We start from the raw sequence: 16,947 nt of genomic DNA on the forward strand, positions 1-16,947 counted from the left end.
AGGACAGAGTCCTACTCAGCGCCCATGCTAAAGGAAAGGCAGCAACCTCAGCGGAGCTATATTGCTGGACATCAGGGAATATGCAAGGGAGAAAGACAGGCTGAACCTTCCCACTGCTTGAACAGCCTTACTGGAGCTCCTTCTTAGGACGTGTACTTAATTAACAATAAAACACAAAAGCTACACAAACTTTGGAACTGAGAGAGAGAGTGCAAACAGAGGGGATAGACCCAAGACCAGAGGAAAGTAGAGACTGATTTTCTAGTTATGCCCATGCTGAAATGATCATGATGATCAGCTTTGTGCATTGTCTGACTTTCCTCAGAATTCACAGAATGGGTAACAAGGTGTACATCTATCTCAGAATCCAAGAGTCGGCGGCTGTTTGTTGGGGGACCCTATCTAAAGGAACATTTGCTCAGTTTCTAAGAAACCCTGCTAGTGGGGAGGCGTGGGGGGACCTCAACAATTTGGATGACTCAGCCTTTGGCAAATGGTCTGGGAACTGTGAAATCTGTCCTGTTGACTTGGTCTTGGCAAGGCATGGTGATAAGGGGGAAGATGCCTTAGATTTGAATGCAGTTATTAGAATGATTGCACTAAAACCCACAGTGATATATTCCTTCTCATCTAACTCTTTATACCTGAGAATTAGGCATCTGCATTAGAGGAAGCTTCCCTTGGCTCCTTTGCAGCCCAAGGAGAGAAACAGGCAGCTCCAGGAACATCCATCTCTCTCTCCCTGCTCTGCTTAGAGACTGCTGTTCCCTCGTCCTCTCCTGTGCACCTGCGTTTGCTTCTGTGTTCACCCAAAGAGAACAGAAGCACCGAAACAGTGGCGATGTCTTGAAATGGAAGTGATTTGCTGAAAAACATTCAGCTCTTCGGATTGCCAGAGAGCAAAAGTAAGAGCCTCCCTCCTGGCCTCCTCTGGGTAGAGATATAATGAGCCTTGGACCACAAGGCAAAATCCTCCAGGATCTGGATGTTTAACAGTGACTGATGCATTAAGTTATATAGAAGAAAGAACGTGTTTGGATACTCCAACTTGGAAAGGAGAACATGTTTGAAATATACAATTCCTATATTTCCTTTAAAGTCACTTTTGCTTTATAGAAGTGATGGCTCCTGAAAGTTTGTCATTATACGTTGGGACACCAGGCATATTTTGCAGTGGTGCAATCAAATAACGTTTCAGAGGTTTTTGTCAGACAGACATGAGACCCCAAGACAGTCCTGTTTCAATGCATCTTCAGTCATTTATAGATCACAGTTGGAGATACTTATTTTCCCCACTCGAGGGCTGTCTAGTTAGCAGGAAAAACGCAGTCAGTTATTCTAACGATGTAAATTGGCTGTTGTAAATCAAACAGAGGAACAATAATGAAAACAGACAAAACAGTAGCGCTGTTCTGTCCTGTGAAGTTTCTCTGACTGGAGCTTGATGGTCCCATCAAGGAAGAAAACATGTTTGTGAATGTCCCCAGAGGAGAAAGGAAATGTCACAGCTGCAAACTCTACAAAAGAGCATCACTGCAAAGGGATAAACATCTTTGCTAGCACAGGAAAAAATGATCAGGCATAATTACAAAAAATCCCTTTGAAAAATAGTGAGAAGTGGGTAATACAATCTAACTTCTATATTTGAGGTGCCAGTTCACTAAGAAAGTGTCCAGCAGTACAGATCCCAAGTGATCTGTGGATGGTCAAGTGGTGCTATAACACACTGCTACATCTTTGCTCTTCCAACAAGGAGATGTAGTTCTACAGACGCCAAAACATAATTGCATCACAAGTCCTAGGCACCTGCTGGCATGTGGCACTTTCTGCACTAACAACACGGTGGACAATAGTTTGCTTTACGTGCATCACAGAGATGGACGTGTCTCTGCCTCTTAGATTGGCAGTGTTTGGTTATCACATTAATCTGCGGCCAAATGCATCGCTCACAAATTTATCATTTTGTGCATCCAGCTTTCCCTAAACTCAGAAACTGAAATGGGTTTTTAACTAGTTGTTATCAAAATTATATTTCTTTGGAGGCCTAAGGCAGCAAGCCAAGTGAATCAGCTGTGTCCTTCGTGATTTTGCTCTCAAGTTATCGTAGATCAAAGCCCTAATCTGTTTAATTCCTTGGAGAAGCCATTCCATACATGTGATCACCACACCGCTCCTCCCTATACTTCACAGGTTATGGTTTTTGAGCTGTAGAGGGGAATCCTATAGCGTATTCCTCAACTGAATACAATGTTATTTTCTGCCTTTTGTTCCCTTCTTATTTTTTCTGAAATTCTGGAAGATATGTTTGTAAATCTCCATTTGAAAAAAAACCCATAATATTGTGAATAGCAGGGATATTCAAATATTTGTATTAAATTGTTATTTTTACTTACATGACTAGGCAATAATTTGAGTCAAGACACTGATCTCTGCAGTCTGCATTGATGTCTTCAAGGATAAGTAACAAGGATTAAAACACTCCTTTTCAATAACAAGGATAAAAGCACTCTTTTTTTTCTTTTTTTTTTTTTTTTTTAATGTTTTAAAACTAAGAAGCCCTTTTTAACTTTTAGAATCAGTTGATGTCTCGGCAGGAAAGACTCTGTCCTTTTTGCTTATGTGTTAGCTAATCCGTAGCTTCTGAAGACATCCTAACCATGAGTTTACCTTAAACACTTTGTCAGAATCTGACACACACAAACTTCTAATTCTGAAGTACACGGGATTATCTAATTTAAAAAAATACTACTATAAAAGTAGGAACTTAAGATTTAGCTTTTCTGGTTTCTTTGAGGAGAAAAGCTCATTGTACACAACCCACTAGTGCAATAACCTCGTAAGTAGTACAGAGGGGGGAAGAGGGATTAAAAAATGGCTCAAAGAAGGGGAAAAAAAAAGTGATTATGGAAATACAGATTATTTGCAGAACTCAGTTACTACATCTGTTATCCACTGCCATTACATATACAGACATGAACTTTGATCATATTAGGTAATCTTAATGACATGTCAACACTTAGGTAAAACTCCTGGATTATACGTGCCCCCAAGACAGAGCTTTCAGAGGACTTGGCATTACTGTACTGCCAGGACACCCCTGGATACCCTCCAGCCTAAGCCAGAGTAAAGCTATACCTCTTGGTTCTGAAGCTAGGAAATGTTCATTACAACGTCTGAGATTTAACAGCTTCTGCCCAAAAGCGAAAGCACCATGAACAGGCAGTTCTCCTAATAGGCAGCAAGTCAGGCAGTCGGCAGTCCATAAACGCTCTGTTGAGAGACACGTTGTTTATTTTGATAAAGTAACAGATTGTATTTGTGGTGGGAAGTCAACTGGCAGATGGTCTTTGCACCACCTAGTGAGGGCAGACTCCGCTCCTGCTGGCTGGGAAAGTTCTCCTTTCATCCAGCCTTGCAAATTTTTGTCTTGAAGAATGTCAGTTAGCAGCAATTCCTCCTCGAACAACTAGATCTAAAGTTGAACACATAGCTACTGTGACCACTTGCAGTAAATCGTCTGCATTACAGAATTTGTGAAGATACCCACTCTGCCACATGGTTTAGGTCACCTACTGTTTTATCACTCTTCCATTGCAGCCTTAGTGATCAACATCAAACTCAAAGCTGGAGAGAAAAGCCTGTGTATCCAAGTTGCTCTAAAAAAGCAGGCAGTTCCAAAAGTGCTGTTACTGCAGAACAATGCACGTGTGGTAGGTAATTCCCTGTTCAAATGCTGCCTTGCTGTGATCTGTTAGACTTAAAGATTCTTTGTTCTTGAGTCGCAAAGCAACTCAGAATCCTCCAGAAATACCTAAAGCAACGTGGAACATAAATATAATGCTGTTAATATATAATGCTGTTAATATTTACGTTAAAGACAAGCTGTATCCACTGGAAAGAGAAATACAGAGGTGAAATTTATAGTGGGACAATTGAAAACCACAAAGGCAGGAAAAAATACATTAAAATTCAGACATCTATGACTGACTTAATAAAAAAAAAAAAAGAAAGATTAATACCAGTGGTACACAATGCAGGTCTTGGACCTCCTCCTCTCTCACACTTCTCCAGCACTACTGCTTCCGTCAGTCTCCTTTTGCGGAGAGGCTGTTACAGTTTATGAGTTGGTGGTCATTCCTCAGCCATTGCAAGGGCCGCCAAGCATCCAGCTTTTCTCCACGTCAGTGCTGCTTCTGCAAACACAGAGACTCTCCCAGACTGCGATCCCCAAAGGAAATATGCAAGGAGCAGCAGAAACCATCTGCAAAATTGGAGGTCCCTTCTCCCGCTGCTGCTCTACTGCAAGTGGCGGTGACTTTGCTCAGGGACATTACTCCCGTGAGTAACCATTCTTACTGACAATGGGAAAATTGGTAGCAAGCTGAGGTGCATGATAGAGAAGCAATGGTGGGAATTAGGTCCTTCTTTCCAGGAACACAAAAGCCATATAAGGAGGACGTGGCCACGCACTCCTTGGATGTGGTAAGCCTCTTCTCAGGGGCTTAATGACCACATTGTGCCATGAAAGGCAAATGTGAACAGGGGCCCCACCGTCCTCTTCATTTCCTGTACAATATCTTTATCAATGACCTGGATGAAAATATTGAAGCTTAGCAAGTTTGCAGATGACACTGAGCCGGGAGGAAGTGTCGGTCTCCTGGAGGGTAAGGAGGCCCCAAAGGGATCTGAACAGGATGGAACATTGGGCTGAGACCAATGGCATGAGATTTAACAAGGCCAAATGCCAGGTCCTGCACTTGGGGCACAACAACCCTGTGCAGTGCTACAGACTGGGGGAGAGTGGCTGGAGAGCTGCACGGAGGAGAAGGACCTGGGGGTGTTGGTTGACTGAACATGAGCCAGCAGTGGCCCAGGTGGCCAAGAAGGCCAATGGCATCTTGGCTTGGATCAGAAACGGCGTGGCCAGCAGGTGCAGGAAGGTGATTTTGCCCCTGGACTCAGCACTGGTGAGACCGCACCTGGAATCCTGTGCTCAGTTCTGGCCCCTCGCTCCAAGAAGGACATTGAGGCTCTGGAGCGTGTCCAGAGAAGAGCAACGAAGCTGGTGAAGGGGCAGGAAAACAAGTCTTACGAGGAGTGGCTGAGGGACCTGTGGTTGTTTAGCCTGGAGGAGGCTGAGGGGAGACCTTATTGCCCTCTACAGCTGCCTGAAAGGAGGTTGTGGAGAGGAGGGTTGCTGGCTTCTTCTCCCAAGTGACAGGGGACAGGACAAGGGGGAATGGCCTCCAGCTGCACCAGGGGAGGTTCAGGCTGGACGTTAGAAAAATATTTTCCACAGAAAGGGTCATTGGGCACTGGCAGAAGCTGCCCAGGGAGGGGGTGGAGTCCCCATGCCTGGAGGTATTTAAAAGACGGATAGACGAGGTGATCAGGGACATGGTTTAGTGGCAGATAGGAATGGTTGGACTCAATGATCCAAGAGGTCTTTTACAACCTCATGATTCTATGATGCTATGATCGCATCAGTTTATTCCACCTGATCCATCAGAATGGCACGCACCCATGTGGTGGATGCGACAAACACATCATTAAAGCCAAAAATGTGCCTGAATGTAAGGAGACCCTTGTTTATAAACAGAAAAATGTTTTTGTAAACAGACTGAGTCATCCCAATATTTAAAGTTTCTCTCACACAGAAGATGCATTTATTTTTCTTTTGAAGGCTTCCTACACATTTATGTCACACAGCAATGATTTGATGTTATCTGCAACAAACTGGGAATGTTTTCAAAAATTTGTGATGCTTATTTTGCCTCACCCCAAATTATTTTTAATTACAAAGCCATGCACCTCATGCACAATCGCCAGGATTATTGGATGCAGTTACTTGTGTCTGGAAATAGAAAAGTGTAAATGCTCTTCCTCCTTTTTCTCCTGGGCTTTACACTGCCTTTCATTTTTACTCTTGCTATTTGAAAATCATCTTTGTGTTCCTCCTACCCTCCCAATACGTTCAATGCACTTACAATTCTACAGAGATCTTTTTACTTTGCCAAGTTCAAAGTCTCAACAGGGAAGATCCAAGTAAGATTTCCCCTTTCATGTAAAATAATTGAAATTCATACAATTTTTTCTTCCCTGGTTTCAAAGAATTTTGACCGTGCTGTCAAAGAGAAATGGAAAGAGAATAGACTCGGAAGCTTTAATCCACGGAAATGTGTTAGATCTCTTACTCATCCAACGGATGGCTTAAAAAAGAGGGAAGGTATCTTTATTTCCATTGTAATTACAGTCAAAATACAGCCGTTGTTGGTGAAATGCTTTTCCCGGGATCACAGAGCAGCTGAGAAAGCCCTCGGTTCTCAACTCTCACCCTCTTTCTTCGGGAGATGGCGCGGTCCACAATTAATATAACCTGAAGGACTACTTCATCGCCTTTTTTACCTGCCAAATGCAACCCTATACAAACACAAAAGTTTACTCGGGCAGAGCAAAAAATGAGCTCCAGGAAGCCAGTGAATCTTTGGTTTTTTTACAGTCACAATGGGAAAGCCGAAGGCATGGATGCCTCTTTATCGCTCTGTTCTGTTGTTCCCAGCCAGCCAAGCAGGAGCAGTCTGGCTTAATGCTGTCTCTCCTCGAGCATTACAGTAGCCCCCAAATACCTTCTTAAAGAAATCAGTGCAACAATGCAAAATGTTTGCACAGGAATGACGCTATAAGCCTGATTTCACACCAAAAAATATCACTGAGATCAGCTGAAGAGGTGCAGCCCTGCGCTCTTCAGTTTGCATCAGTCTGCAATCACATATTGCACGATTCATAATACAATCACTTACTGCATATCTCGGAGCTCAAGCTCTTGAATCCGTGCAACTCGGGGCAGGAGGGAACCCCTCGGCTTTCATTTAGAAAGCAACTTAAGTTTGCAGACCTCGTGGCCTCAGAAGCTCCAATGCAACAAAACACAAAGAGCTGCCAGGACTCTTTGTTACAGCCGTTTTAAGGCAGTTTGGGGATGCTGGAATACTTGGACTAGGTGAACCGCGCTAAGACGCCGAGGTCACCTTGCCTACGAGATACAGGGATGGGAGGCTCCCTTCCTACCAAAAACCTGGCAGAGGACACCTCCAAACCCACCCTGGAGCATCAGCCCAAACTGGGACTGCATTGAAACACGCGCACCTCTCAATTTTTTCAATTCGGTGACCAAGGGAAAGGATGGGAAGGCAGGCTTGAACCTTTATGCTCCCGACTGGTGCAAACCCAGCAGCTCCTGGGGACTGCGAGGGGGTGGAAGGGGTGGAGGGGACTAGGGGGAGGGGGTGACTGGAGGAAAGGGGTGGAGGGGACTGGGGGGGGAGGGGGTGACTCGGGCGAGGGGGTGGAGGGGACTGCGTGGGAAGGGGTGGAAGGAGACTGGGAGAGGGGTGGAGGAGGCGGGGAGGGGGAAAAGCTGCAGCAGCAGCCCTGGGGCCCGGGCGAGGAGGGCGGCAGCGATGGGGGGGCTGCTGGAGGCCCGGGCGGCAGTGACTCCTCCTAGAGGCGGTTTGCGGGAGGAAAAACCCTGCCCCCCCCCCCCCCCCCCCCAGGAGGAGCCGCCGCCATCGCCAGCGAAAACGTACAATACGGGGAGAGCGGGCGAGGCGGAGCGAGGGCGGGGGGAGCCGGGAGAGGAGGGGGGAGGAGGGGAGAGGGGGGCAAGCGAGGAAAAGACGGGGAGGAAAAGGAAAAAAGGGACGAGAAGGCGGCGGCGGGAGCCGGCAGGTGAGGGGGCGGCGCGGGGCCCTGGGGTCGCGGCTTCAGCTCCTTCCCCCTCCCCGCAACGCGCTTCAACCACCTCCCACCCTCCTCCTCCGCCGCCGCCCGGGAAGCGCCGGTCACGTCCTGGGGGGGTGATGGGAGGGGGGGGGGGGTGTCCCTGGGGACCCGCTCGCCGCCTCCCATCGCCGCTTCCCGTTCCGGGGCCGTCCCCGTGGCGATGAATGGGAAGGGCATGGCGGGGGGGGGGGGGGTGAGGGGGGAAAGAGTTTGCGCGGGAAAGCAAACGGCCACTCCCCTCCCGCCGCCGCGACCCAGTGCGCATGCGCCCCCGGCGGCGGCTCTGGCCCCGCCCCTTCCGCCGTCGTGTAGCGCCTCTCAGCCAATCAGCGCGCTCACTCCTAGCCCAGGCGGCCAATGGGCGTGCGCGCTGGCGTTCTGATGGGAGGGGGTGGGCGGGGCGTGCGTGTCCAAGCAACGGCGTGGCTCGCTCGCTGCAATTCCCCATGGGCCCCCCACCACCCCTGGGGCGCCCGGCGGCGGCTCTGACCCCGCCCCTTCCCCTGTCGCTCAGCTCCCGCTGGCCAATCAGCTCCTCCTGGGCGGCCAATTGGCGTGCGCGCCGCGGCTCTGGGTGGATGGGGAGTGGGCGGGGCGTGCGTGTCCAAGCAACGGCGTGGCTCGCGCGCCGCCATTCTCCAAGGACTCCTCCCTCCCCCCCCGCATCCCGGGCGCGTCCGACGGAGGTTCGAGTCCCGCTCCTTCCCCGAGAGAAAGGGAGGAGCTGCCCCTGCACCCCGAAGGAGAAAGAGGGGAGCTGCACGTGCACCCCGAGAGAGAGGAGGAAGCTCTCCCCACACCCCGAGAGAAAGAGGGGAGCAGCCCCTGTGCCCCGAGAAAAGGAGGGGAGGTGCCCTTGCACCCCAAGAGCAAGGATGGAGCTGCCCCTCCAACCTGAGAGAAAGGGGGGGAGCTGCCCCTGCAACCCGAGAGGAAGGGGGGAGCTGCCCCCGCAACCTGAGAGAAAGGGGGGGAGCTGCCCCTGCACCCCGAGAGCAAGGGGGGAGCTGCCCCTGTAACCTGAGAGAAGGGGAAGCAGCCCCTGCACTCCGAGAGAAGGATGGGAGCGGCCCCTGTGCCCTGAGAGAGGGGGAGCTGGCCCTGCACCCCGAGAGAGAGGGGAGAGCTGCCCCTGCACCCCGAGAGAAGGAGGGGAGCTGCCCTTGCCCCCGAGAGAAAGAGGGGGAGCTGCCCCTGCACCCCGAGAGAAGGAGGGGAGCTGCCCCTGCACCCTGAGGGAAAGGGGGGAGCTGCCCCTGCACCCCTAGAGAATGGGGGGGAGCTGCCCCTGCACCCCTAGAGAATGGGGGAGCTGCCCCTGCACCCCTAGAGAATGGGGGGAGCTGCCCCTGCAGAGCCCTCCCAGGTGTTTCTGGCTTCAGTGCCCCTGTGAATCTTCTTTCAGTAGGAATGCGCTCTGTGTCTGTAGCTTTTGAGTAGGAGAAACCGAATAGCACTGTTTGCGTATTGGCTGTGCCTCATTTATGCAGGTAACAAGCTTTTGCTTTGGGGCTTCTGGGTTGTTTTCACAAAGTGGCATTTGTGTATAAGTATGCAAAGTTAACCCCTAAATACCATGTCTTTGGGTAGCTTGTCAATCGTAACTGTCCAGATAGATCTTAGGACAGACGTGAGGGAAGTACAGGTGTATTGATAGTACATCCTTTATTTCAGTCTGTGTCTGCTCAGGTCAAATTTTCTCAATATTTGGAAGTCAGGACTCCTGGATACCAAGCACACATCCAGAAAACAGTGTCCAGTGTGTCATGGGTGAATAAATTCAGGAGAAACTGGTCCAGTACAAAGCCTTGGGCGTTAGTTCTGTGAGCCAGAGGTCGGCATCCAGCTTTTAGGTTGTGTCAGCGTCTGATATAAGCCCCAGTGTCAGGTCTAAACCTCTAGTAGTCTGAGGGAGGGCACTTGGCACGCTCTACTAAATTCTAGTCTTGCCAAATGATGTTGTAGCCACCTGTAAAGTCCAGAAGGATAAACTGCAAGACCAGCTGTTTTAATCTGACCTGGAATATACATAATGATTGCTCAAATATTTAGTGTTAACTAGTCGCTAGCGTGCAGTTTCCATCTGGTGTAGCTGCTAGCTTGGCTTGCTTCAGTCTTGCGTATGATCTGGCTGTGGAGAGCAACAAATAGAATTTACTGTTCTCCTCTGTGTTGCAACAGTTTGTGTGAACTAAGCTTTCTTTTACTGTTTTCTGGGATTTTTCTTAGAGAAAAATTTAGATTTGATGTGTCTTCGGTATTTTGTACCATATGGAACTTTCTGATGTGCATTCATGCTTTTTTTTTTGCCAGACCTTGACATGTTGATTTCTGAAACTGCTTCCTGGCCGGCTTTTCAAGTTCAGCCTCACTTGCAGGTCGCATCTGTTTCTGTGTCTCCAAGTTATTCTTACTTCTTCTTATGTGTTCTTACCACCTAAAGGTGATTATGAGATTTTGTTCTTCTGAGCGTTCTGTGTAAGAAAGACTGGAAAGTAGTTTTAAGGTTCCTTTGGTAAACGTTGATCCATCAGAATGGGGCGTGGGGTACAAATTGCACCATGGTGAGGGGAATGTCTGTTGTTCCAGTGTCCTTGTGCAGATCTCATCACCCTCTGATGATAGCCGTGGTGGCAGAAATCGAGGTGGCAGTGTCTGTAGCAGAAGGATCCTTCACAGTCAGCAAAGCAGACCCACCTGAGAGTGGGGAGGAGGTAGGGCATTTTTTCCAGTAGGCAGGAGGAAAATATTGCCGGGGTTTTGAGGCTCTGAGGAAGATGTGATTTGCAGAGGAAGGCCCTATTTGCAAAAGTCTGCTCTATTTTCATCGTATTGTAGGGACCTCTGGGAGATCTGGTAGCTACTAAATCCCCCATAGCAACACGGGGATGTTGGAGTCATGGCAGAGTAGGAGTGTGCCGTGACCAATTAAGGCATTGGAAACATTGCTTGCTTCCAATTGCCCAAGCCTCGTGATGTCGTGACAGCCAGATATAGAAGCAGTTCTTCTAACTCAGCAAGGATGGACTACATGTAAATGACGTGGCTGTGTTTTTTTCCTGGAGACTGCAGTTTATGAGGGCAAACTTGGAGACAATGAATCAGCTGGCAATGAGGAGACTCATGCGAGTAGGCTCAAGCCCTTTACAACTGATAAACCCTGGACACTTAGCTGTGTCACCCAGAAAGAACTATTAGACCAGCGGTGCTCACCTTGTTGCTCTTCAGCTGTTTGCAGCTTTGCAGCAGTTTGCAGTTGGAGTGCGTAACGTGCCTGTATCCAGGCTGAGATGGTGGATGATGTGCATCCTCCAGAGCAAAGCAAACCCTTCCCTGTGGGAGGAATGTGCCAGCAAAGCCTGAACTCCTGAAGCCTTGTGGCAGGGCAGGTGCAACTCTTCTGTGCAAGACTGCTGTGACATGCCAAGGGCTGGCGGTCACCTGAGCAGATGAACCATCCCCTTAGTGTCCACTCTCTGAGATGCCTGGCACAGATAGTTGGCAACCCCAGTGTATGATATTTCTTTGTCCAAGTCCACAAGAATTAATTTCAAGTGAATGTGATGCTGCTTTTCCTACCAAAATCACCCCCCATAAGAGACAAGGTAAGAACATAGTGTTGTATAGTCACTCCCCACTATACCCTGATCCACATAAGTTGCAAAGAAGAGAGAGAGAGAGAATGTTAGTGGAGTTTTTAAGCCTCATTTGTATTTAGGCTCTTACAGAATTCTGCAAACATACTCGATCTGTTACCTGCAACCTATATGGAAAAACATTTTGGGATTCCAAAGGTTGCCTTGGCAGCAGCGGGGGAAATGGCTGAGACTTGCTGTGAGAAAGGAGAAAAATAAAGGGTTAGACAGAGGTGGAAAGTTCAGTGTGGCAACAGAAGAATGAGCCAGAAGTGATTAATTAACAGAAATGTGTATAATGCAGCCGCATAGCCCAGGGCACTGTGCTTAGTTATACAAACACGTTTTGATTTTCCATCACAGAGATCAAGTGCAACCGCAGTATTTTCTGTGGATGCGACCTCATGATGTTTGGGTTTTTTTTTTCCCCCTTGATTTGCACTCAGTTGGGATTTGATACTATAGAAGCAAATACAGGGGAGATTGGCTTGATGTGATTTTGATATAAGTTGTTTGTAGTGTGCTCTTTCAGCGTGGCTCTCTGTAGGGATTTCAGCACAGGACTGAACTCTGGTGATAAAAGTGTCCTGCTAGTGTTGTAGGAATCTGATTGTAGGCTGCTGCATACATTTATGAAGTTCCACCTTAAAATGAGTTACTGTTGATTGTATTACTCATAAGAGAAGGCTGTTCCAGAAGTTTGCTCCTCCTATGGCTAGAAACCTAATTCCCAGCCTATGTTTATTTATTAAATTGAATGTCAGTTGTCACGAACTGAAAAAGACGCTTTATAAAAGGTTAATTGCTAACAAAATACAAAATTGAAAGTTTATCAAGGGTTTGTCACAAAATACAAAATTGAAAGTTTATCAAGAGTTTGTCACAAATTGCAAATTTCATCGAGCAAGAGCACTGGGAGGGAGCTGCAAGGTCCTGCACCTGGGTCAGGGCAATCCCTGATTTCAATACAGGATGGGGGATGATGTGATTGAGAGCAGCCCTGCAGAGAAGGACTTGGGGACGCTGGTCTAGGAGAAGCTCAACAAGAGTTGTCAATGTGCTCTCAGCGCCCAGAAGGTCAACCATGTCCTGGGCTGCATCAAAAGCAGCGTGGCCAGCAGGGCGAGGGAGGGGATTCTGCCCCTCTGTTCCTCTCTTGTGAGACCTCATCTGAAATACTGTGTCCAGCTCTGGAATCCTCAACATAAGAAGGAGATGGAGCTGTTGGAACGGGTTCAGATGAGGGTACAAGGATGATCCAAGGGCTGGAGCACCTTCCATACAAGAACAGGCTGAGAAAGTTGGGGTTGTTCAGCCTGGAGAAGGGAAGGCTCTGAGGAGACTTTATAGCAACTTTCCATTACCTGAAAGAAGGCCGCAGGAAAGCTGGAGACAGACTGTTTACAAAGGCTTGTGGTGATAGTAGAAGAAGAAATCATTTGTTAAAAGTTATAAGTTTGAATTAATTAAAATATAGAATTCAGGTTTTTTAGCGGGGCAGTGACTGTATCTGAAGCCAGATAACAAGGACTGCTCCAACGGACATGGGAAGGACCACCAGCTGGGACAGATAAGACCTGAAGATGGCCTAGGCTCTCTAAGGGCATGTGCAAGGAGGGAAGGTGAAAAGTTCAGCGCGAGGAAGACTACGCATCTTCATCCCCAAAGACCCCATCGACCATTACCATGAGAAAATGTGCAAGCGCTAAGAGAAGGAGACCTATGATAATGAGTTCCAGTGACTAATCTTACTAACCCTACCCACTTCTTGGAAAAGTCATGACTATGTGTGTTACCATAATGCATATGTATAACATGGCACAATAAAGATGTACTGGCTTTGACACATGGGGTGCAAGCTTGGAGGAAAGATCCCCCTTGCAACCTGTGCACAGCCGCAAGCCTGCACCTAACTCTGCGTTAGGTGTCGTCACTCCGCAAGTCAATAGGACGAGGGGGAATGGGTACAAACTGGAGAGGGGCAGATTTAGACCAGACATAAGGAGGAATTTCTTCCCCATGAGAGCAGTGAAGCCCTGTCCCAGGTTGCCCAGGGAAGGTGTGGCTGCCCCATCCCTGGAGGTGTTCCAGGCCAGGTTGGATGGGCCTTGGGCAGCCTGAGCCAGTGGGAGGTGTCCCTGCCCATGGCAGGGGGGTTGGAACTGGATGGGCTTTAAGGTCCCTTCCAACCCAAACTATTCTATGATTCTGTGAAGGGGCCTTGAGATGTCACCTCATGCAGCCCCCTGTCCCAAGGCAGATCCATTGCTGCCTGTGCTATTTCTGACATTGCCTATGATATTCTCTAACCATTTTAAAGTTGTCCTAGCAGGAAGGTTCTGCCACTTCCCCATCTGACCGAGTCCAGTGCTCCACTCTCCTATCTGCTACATGGCTTTTGTAAGAGTCTTGCTCTTTTCCTGACACTTATAGGGAACACTTACTCCTTTCACCTTCAAAGCAGTCTTCCATGTCTGTAAAGACCATTATCTTGTCTCCTTTCCGCTTTTCACCCTTCTGTTCCATTTGTGTGTCAGAAATCTGATTGTTCTCATCACTCTTGTCTGGATTCTTGTTGCTCTGCAGGCCAGAAGTGTACGGGTAGACAAGGGGCTCAGGGACATGGTTTAGTGGCAGATAGGAATGGTTGGACTTGATGATCCAAGAGGTCTTTTCCAACCTGGTGATTCTATGATTCTATGACACAGCTGCTCATTGCCGGCTGTCCTCTTGCTTATTCACCCTGATGCAAGGTTTGCCTTTTCGCAGCAGCTCTTTTCCCCCTGCACTGTAACTTGCTGCTCCTAATCCCTGGAACCACTCCCTAGCAGTTGTCCCCTGTCCGACACAACTGTTTACTTCTGCATCAATGCAATTAATACATTGCTTGTGAATTTTTTCCACTTGTATCAGTTTGAAGTGGCCATTGCCTTTAATCCACACTTGCAAGTGGCCGTTTGTGAACTCTTTCCCCAGACTGGCAGTTCACAGCGAACTCTTGAGTGGGATGATGAGCAACGTGTTAGTGCCTGCTAGGTTTACTGGTTTAATCTTTCCCAACTTTTGCCCACATGATATATTGCATGCAGAAAGAAAAGAATTATCTGGCTGATAGACAAGGATACGCCAGGGTTTTATCAGTCCCTGTGGAGCTTGTGGTGATTTTATTTCTTTGATATCATAAGTGAAATCAGCCTTCGAGTTACGTTATCGTAGAAACCAGTCCTTGACTTTGGCTGTTACGTATGAGCTGGTTTCTGTAACTGTCTGGCTTTGTATGGGACAAGTGACCCTCTTTGTGCGTGGACTTGATTTCTAATAAGCAGAGTAAGAACGAAACTCAGATTTCCATGCCCTCCTCAGATGCATGTTGATTGTTCCCAAGGGCTTGCAGTGGTGTCAAATGACCTTTTTTTCCTTTTTTTTTTTTTCTTTTCTTGCAAGGCTCTTTGTAATGCAAATTGTGGTAAAATTTACCCATATCACCTAAAGTCATCATAATGTTTTCCAAATTATCACTCTCCTTTTGTTTCCTTGTTTCATTGAGGTGAATGAATGCTGAGGGTTAAGTAGTTGTGCCTTCATGACAGGAATACATACTGTCTGTAGTGGACATGCTCTTTGTTTCCTTGAAAGGAGTGAATCTTGATCTGTTGTGTTGTGACCGGGATCATAATTAGACCACCAGGGCAGCTACCAAAACGGAGTTAAAAACAATTAATGGAAACAGACTTAAAAGCTCCTTGTTATGTGATTGAGAATGAGAACTAGGGGTGTAACTATGACCTCGTGCACGTTTAAAGTGGTGTGGCTCACTCCAGGGTTTGTCATCTGTTCACCAGCAATCTCACTGTTGCCAGAAAAACAAGGAGAAAATGAGATTGATTTTCTTTGCTCCAACGTGTAAACTAGATTGGCCCTTAATGCAGGGAAAAAAAATGCATCTTCAGGGAGCTTAATGGACAGGAAAAAATGGTAGCCAGTCCTTGAAAGCTGAGAGAATAAAGGCTTCCCCTTAGCCCCAGGAAAGAAGGCTTCGGGGGGTAAAGGTGACCCAGGGAGAATGATGAAAGTGGTGAAGCTTGTGAGCTGCTCCCTGGGGCTCAGTTCCCGAGGCCAGGGCACCACGAGGGGAGATACTTGAAGCATACATAGCTGCTTGCCTGCTTCTCTTCTTCAGCGATGCGTGTGAAATCCCCTGTATAAAAGATTTGTGAAGAAGCAGTGTGTTTATAGGGAGGTTTGGACTTCTACATGGGCAGTACGACTTCTGCCACTCGTAGGTGGGATCAGTATTGCTTTTCTGCTTGTTTATTGCTGTTCTTCTCAGCTATGTATAACCTTTTTTTTTTGTGATGTTGCTACACTGACAGTACAGTAGTGGGAAGAAAAGCAAATGTTCCAATTATCCAATTTTCAATGAATAATGCCTCAGCTTTAACAAGTATTGGGAATGGGTTTGGTCTTCTTCTTCTTCTGGAAAAGATAGTGCATAAAGCTGCTTCTCACATGCTGAACACCAATCCCATTTCTTTTCTCTTGCAGCTTTTGGATTGGAGCAAGGGGATAAGAATCACCAGCAAATTGAAAAGTGCAAAGCTGCAAGATGTCGGGCCGAAGCGGGAAGAAGAAAATGTCCAAGCTCTCGCGTTCCAGCAGGGCAGGTGTTATTTTTCCTGTGGGGAGGATGATGCGCTACTTAAAGAAAGGGACATACAAATACCGGATAGGTGTTGGAGCACCAGTTTACATGGCAGCCGTCATAGAGTACCTAGCAGGTAAACCAAGAACCTGATCCTGGAAGTGCTGATCACACACAGAAGCCAGGGATATCCATGGGATGGGATATGCACGTGTTCAGCATCTCTGAAAATCAGGCTTTCCAAGTGCAGGTTTTGCTGAAGTTTGTTTAAAATGCTAAGGAGATTTATTTGCTTCTTGAAGAGGACAAGGATGAAAATTTTCTTCTTTAGAGGCACCATGCTTGGTCACTGGCTGGAAGGGTTATTATTTATTGTTTTGCAGAGTGAGGAGTTACATCTAGGCAGTTTCTGTCCAAGAGAAAACTGATATGAATTAGGCTTTTGATACACCTGGATGTGAATCACAGGAGAAAAACAAGCAAACCTGCCTTGAACGTCTATTATGCTTCCCCTTAAGGGAACAAACTGTTCGCTGGCTGCATTTCTCCTTGCAGAACAGTGGCGGAGTGCTGTGAAATACGGAGGCTGTCTGTCTGTATTTTAAAAATCCTCTTGGCTTGCCTAAGTGTATAAAGAAACTGTTCCAAGGTTAAAATCTTCCCACATACCCCGATTTTCTTTTCCCTTCCTTTCTGAAATCGACCTTAGAGGAAGGGGCAGGTGTCAATCACGTGGTGATATGATATACTGCAATATACTGTGATGTAGTGCAGTATTTCAGACTGTCCTATGATCATATCTGCTTAATTTCTTATTTAATTGTGGGAAATAACACCTTATTGTTCCGATGCCCAGTGGGGAGAGGATTCTGGTTCAGGTTCCTCAGA

The 16,947-nt window shown here is 47.4% G+C and overlaps 1 protein-coding gene across 4 annotated transcripts in view; it reads left to right on the forward strand.

The window, feature by feature from the left end:
• Window positions 1-7,560: 7,560 nt before the first annotated feature.
• Window positions 7,561-16,947, forward strand: part of LOC104054740 (core histone macro-H2A.2) — a 29,931-nt gene continuing 20,544 nt past the window's right edge. The window contains exons 1-3 of one of the 4 annotated variants that reach the window (XM_054071774.1): window positions 7,671-7,728; window positions 10,096-10,225; window positions 15,963-16,195. In XM_054071774.1, the coding sequence (XP_053927749.1) occupies window positions 16,024-16,195 (172 nt within the window). In that variant the 5' untranslated portion in view covers window positions 7,671-7,728; window positions 10,096-10,225; window positions 15,963-16,023. Of the gene's footprint in view, window positions 7,583-7,665; window positions 7,729-9,156; window positions 9,273-10,095; window positions 10,226-15,962; window positions 16,196-16,947 lie in introns of those variants that run through there. The other 3 variants (XM_054071775.1, XM_054071776.1, XM_054071773.1) reach the window with 3 other exon arrangements.

Source organism: Cuculus canorus, chromosome 7 (genome assembly GCF_017976375.1).
Source record: "Cuculus canorus isolate bCucCan1 chromosome 7, bCucCan1.pri, whole genome shotgun sequence".
Lineage (NCBI taxonomy): Eukaryota > Metazoa > Chordata > Aves > Cuculiformes > Cuculidae > Cuculus > Cuculus canorus.